The 5,000-nt window shown below is 41.3% G+C and overlaps 1 protein-coding gene across 1 annotated transcript; it reads left to right on the forward strand.

The window, feature by feature from the left end:
- Positions 1-581: 581 nt before the first annotated feature.
- Positions 582-4,825, forward strand: LOC148369709 (G protein-coupled bile acid receptor 1-like). Its single transcript, XM_088329999.1, has 2 exons — positions 582-678; positions 3,536-4,825. The coding sequence occupies exon 2, from the start codon at positions 3,602-3,604 to the stop codon at positions 4,649-4,651; it is 1,050 nt and encodes a 349-aa protein (XP_088186125.1). The 5' UTR covers positions 582-678; positions 3,536-3,601; the 3' UTR covers positions 4,652-4,825.
- The last annotated feature ends 175 nt before the right edge of the window (positions 4,826-5,000 follow it).

The following is a 5,000-nucleotide window of genomic DNA, read 5'->3' on the forward strand; positions in this document are numbered from 1 at the left end:
GCTGAGTCATGTCTGTTTACAAGTGGTTTTCATATGCGGCTTGCCAGATATGTAGACTTACACTACATGTAGATGGATACCACATTGACTAACGACGTTTGACATTTTTGCCGGCTAAATGTCTCTGCAGCTTTTCAGCGAGTAAGCCGGAGTTTGTGTATCGCTTATGTCTCCGTACTACAAATCCCAGAAACCCTTGCAGCAATGAAATATCAATTCACTTAATACAGGTGGTTTTGGAATGCATTAACCATGGAAAGCTCCGTAATATTTTATTTGTAGATGATAACGAGCTCCTTGTACCTTCCGTACCTCCATTTTGTTCTAAGTCGCTTCACAAAACGCATGTTCTGCTGCTGCTCTTCGACCCGCAACCTAATTACGCCACTTAGCATGCGTCGCTAGCTGCAGAAAACTCTGCGTTGAGCAATCTAAACCAGGGATCTTATTATGAGCATCCTGGAAAGGAGGGTGGAAGGAGGAAGGCCCGAGACAGCAAGTCAGTGGGTCACAAGACCGCCCCCTGTCCTGCTCGCCTCCTCTTCGGCGCTCACCTCCCTTTTCTCTCCTCCCCCGTCATCGTCCACATCAAAAAGGAAGCAACGGTGATCATCTCAGTGCGCAAATGATGACCACCTTCTGACTTGAAAAGAGCGAGCCAGGGAACTTCCCTGAAAGGTAAAGCTGGGTTCAAAACCTTTTTATTTCAGGTTTTGTGTAGTAGAGGCTTATCTATACCATAAGGATGTGACACATTCTGCTATATGTCTCATTTATGTGTGTCATCAGGACGCTAGGTTTTATTGGCAGGTCTGGCAAACATCTCTGTCTAACAGCTGTTTGCTTTGAAATTGTATATATATAGTGTTCGTTAAATAGTACTTTTCTTATTCCGGGATGTATTTAAAATGGCTACATAATATGTCAAAACAATACGTATTTGATTAATTTAAGGAGAATTCGTTTTATAAGTGAATTCAAATTACGGTCTCATAAAAATGTATGCTTGGCGTTTAATTGTATTTGAAGGCTTTTTAAATTTTATCTAATTGAGAAATATATTTTGAGTTGAATAATAAACACATTTTATATTGTTATTTCATATAATTCTATTATGGACCTTTTTTTATAAAATGTTTGAAATATAAAAAAAGGCCCATTCTTGCTTCATCTCATGTTTTATATTTTTTGGTCAAATTAAACAGCTCGTTTTGGGGGGTTCCCAAGAACCCCCAAATTCAACCCAACACCCTCAATATTATAGCATATTTAAAACTCTACTTCCCTTAGTATGGGACAGGATAGGCCTAAATCTAATGAAAAACGCTAGATGGAAAAAAAAAGGAAAATAAACAAAAACGTGAACGACGCAGCGTCATAAATACTCCACTGCCTTGAAATGGTCCAGTTCATTTGATTCCTGACACCGCTCTTGACCTCCTCCCCGCTCCGCTTCTGCTCGGCTAGTGTCTCTTGTGGCATAGCGGCGGAGTCTGTGGAGGCTCCTGTGTATTACAGTGAGGAGCGTGTTATACAGTGGGTATGTTGAACAACTATTTTAACACCTAATATCATGACTTTCTTATCATCATCTGATACTATTTCTTATATTAGCTACATTTGACACTTCCAAAGCTCCGAACCTAAAATCTCCTCTGCATTTTACGTTAAAATTCAATGAAGGATTTTTTATTAAATTATTTTAAAACATACATTGTGTACTATTTAGCACCTCCTAATGGTAATCAAAATAAAAACAAAGCAATGTTGTTTTCAATGATAATAATAAAATACATGAATTACTATTTTAACCTAAATTTCTATTTATTTTACTTAGCTCAAGCTTCACTGAGAAGGAGCTGACAGAATTACCCCCCATCTTGCCACTCCAGGTACCCCAAAAATCCCAAAACCAAGCGAAAGACTGGGCAAAAAAAAACAAAAATGTCTCTTTTTCGTCACTTTGGGTCACCTTAGTTTGTTTTCTTCCTTGTGCTTTGTAACACAGAATTTCGGTTACACAAAACAATACAGGGACATCTAGTGGTCGAATAATACACAGTGTTCCTTTAAAATTCTAATTGGAGTAAAAACACTACAATGCCGCTAACAATAAATTTTTCATGTGCATGTTAATTTAATTTATGTAAAATTTTAAGTAATGTGTCCAGTCTCTATGGCGACAAGTGAGTCCAGGGTAATATTTCCATGTTATATTCTTTACATTTCATAAGAGATGCAAATTTGAGATTGCCAGTCAACAAAACCAATAGTTAATGAATAACAAAATATGGGAAGGCATCTCATTCCTAAGCACACATAGTAAAGGCACTCCAAAAAAGAAGGAAAGTATATATATATATATATATATATATATATATATATATATATATATATATATATATATATACTGTATATATAAAATGTAATTAAATAAGGATTTTCATTTATGATTACTTATGAAGTACGGTAATGTAAATAAGCTAGCTGAAAATTTTGCTTGTAAGGTATTTTTTAACCCCTATTTTCTTCCTCAATTTTCCTTCAAAAGCCTTCTTTTGTTTAAGATAACACAGATTAAAACAATAAAATGAATATAATACAGCACATTATATTTCAAATTTGATTTGACCATAACTCAAACTGATAAAGTAAGAAATTAAAAAAACAATAACTGAATGAGGACAGTTAATAGAAACTTTATTTAGAAAAAAAACTACAAAATAAGAAAAATAATTCTTAAAATGAGGAAAATTCCAGTATTTTTCTAATAAAATGAGATGAATATTAGTCACATTTTTAAAAATATCTTGCTGATTTCAAGGATAGTTTTCTTAGTGTCTTACTTTACTTACTAAGAGATTTATACAAATACATGCTATTTGAGTAATTTTCCAAGTTCATCTAACTTTGACCATCAAGTAATGAGTACCGTGTTTATTCGTGTATAACGCACGTATTTATCTGTGTATAACGCACTTTTTATTTTATTTTTATTTTTTTTACCCAAACAATTTTCAAATTTTGGCTGCATTTAATACAGAAGGCTTGATTGTATTTGTGCAATGATTGATCAGTCAAAAAAATATTGCTGACCACTATCACAAAATACTGGTTGCAATGGGAACCGAACCTGGGCCGTGGCGGCGAGAGCGCCGAATCCTAACCACTTCATCCCCAGTGATACAGATAACATAAGAAAAGGCATTCAACGTTTTATCATCATCACACTAGTTTTACTCACAGTGCCATTTGTTTCTGGTACTGTGATTACAATTAGTGTGACGATGAGAGGAATTCTGATGCCTTTTCATGTGTCATGTACACAACTGTTGGTCCAGTGGTGAGGAACAAGGTTCAATTCCCATTGTATCCAACCTCAAAGTTCAAGCTGAAAAAAGCAAAACCAAACCTCGTAACGATTTTTAATCCGAAATTAGGGATGTGCGTTATATACGAGTGCACATTTACTTGAATAAATATGGTATATACATGTATACATTTTTAGAAAATGTAATCAGACTAACTTCTGAAGGTGACGGCTGACACATCGTCCGCGCATATTGATGGGAACGTCTTGGCTTGGCCCACTCCGCCCACGATGTCCGGCTCGGACCCGCTGGGCCATGAGCACCTCATCTACGCTATCACGGTGCCGCTGTCAGCTTCCATCATCCTTGCCAACCTTCTCATTATCCTGGGCATTGCCTGCAACCGGCAGCTCCACAACACACCCAACTACTTCTTCCTTAGCCTGCTGGTGGCCGACCTCTGCACGGGCGTAGCACTCCCCTTTATCCCCCTGATGGCGCTCAACCGTCAGCTCAGCTTTGGCTCCTGCCTGGCGGCGCATGTCTTGCCCAACTTCCTTTTCCTGGCCTTCCTGCTCAACCTGGTGATGGTTCACTATGAACGCTACGTCTGCATCGCAGAGCCTCTTCGCTATGGGAATTTGTGGATGCACCGCAATTTCCCTCTGGCACTGTTACTCGCTTGGGTGCCCCCGCTTCTGTATGCTTCCCTTCCCGCCTTCGGGTGGAACAACTGGACTGGCCAGGATTGGAGCGAATGCTGCCCAACCGGGGAGAGGTCCACCCTTTCGTCTAACTGCTCCACCAACGTCACCGCCTGCTGCTCGTACCGACGCGTGTTCCCCAACGGTTTCATCTATCTGGAGGTGTATGGGTTAGTCCTACCTGCTATCGTCAGCATCGCAGCCATGACAGGTCGCGTCTTGTGGATCACCCGGGACCAGCTGAGAAGCATCTGCCGGCTTCACCGTTCGGTGGAGCGAGGTCATGCCTCGGACCAGGAGCAGCGTCTGAACGTGCGCTACACTCGTTGCGTGCTAGCTGTGTCATTAACTTTCCTGGCGTGTTGGGTGCCCTACCTCATCTACATGCACGTCTGCATCGCCTTCTTGGTCAGTGACGCCAGGTGGAACTCAAACACACTGATCGTGCTCTCGTGCACCGGTATCGGGAGCATGGCGGTGGTTCCATTGGTGCTGGGCCTGGCCAATAGACAGTACACAGAACCAGCGTTCAAGCTGCAGCAGAAGCTTCGGGACAGGTTGAGGCGGAAAATGCCATCCATGAGGGAGGCGGCGGTCAAAGAAAATACCCACGAGATTGTGGAGTTGAACCTGTAGATTTTGGATTGAGCAGTTTCTGCTCCTGCCTGGTGGCGCACGTCTTGCCCAACTTCCTCTTCCTGACCTCCCCGCTCAACCTGGTGTTGGCCCCCTATAAGCGCTACATCTGCATCGCTGAGCCTCTTCGCTACAGTGACTTGTGGATAAACTGCAAATTCCCCCGACATTGCTCCCCACTTGGGCGCCCTTGCTTCTGTATGCCTCCCTACCCCCCTCCGTTGGAACAATTGGAGTTGCCTAGATTGGAGTGACTACTGCACAGTCTCCCCTCGCAGCAATACGGGATGGAGGATAATGGATGGAGGCCGCACAATGCAGTCATTTTAGGCTCAGATAACGGCAGAAA

Source organism: Urocampus carinirostris, chromosome 3 (genome assembly GCF_059441175.1).
Source record: "Urocampus carinirostris isolate Australia breed hairy pipefish chromosome 3, RoL_Ucar_1.0, whole genome shotgun sequence".
NCBI lineage: Eukaryota > Metazoa > Chordata > Actinopteri > Syngnathiformes > Syngnathidae > Urocampus > Urocampus carinirostris.

Excerpts from the sequence above, each read along its gene's own strand:
- LOC148369709 (XM_088329999.1), top strand. The coding sequence starts at position 3,602 with ATGTCCGGCTCGGACCCGCTGGGCCATGAGCACCTCATCTACGCTATC.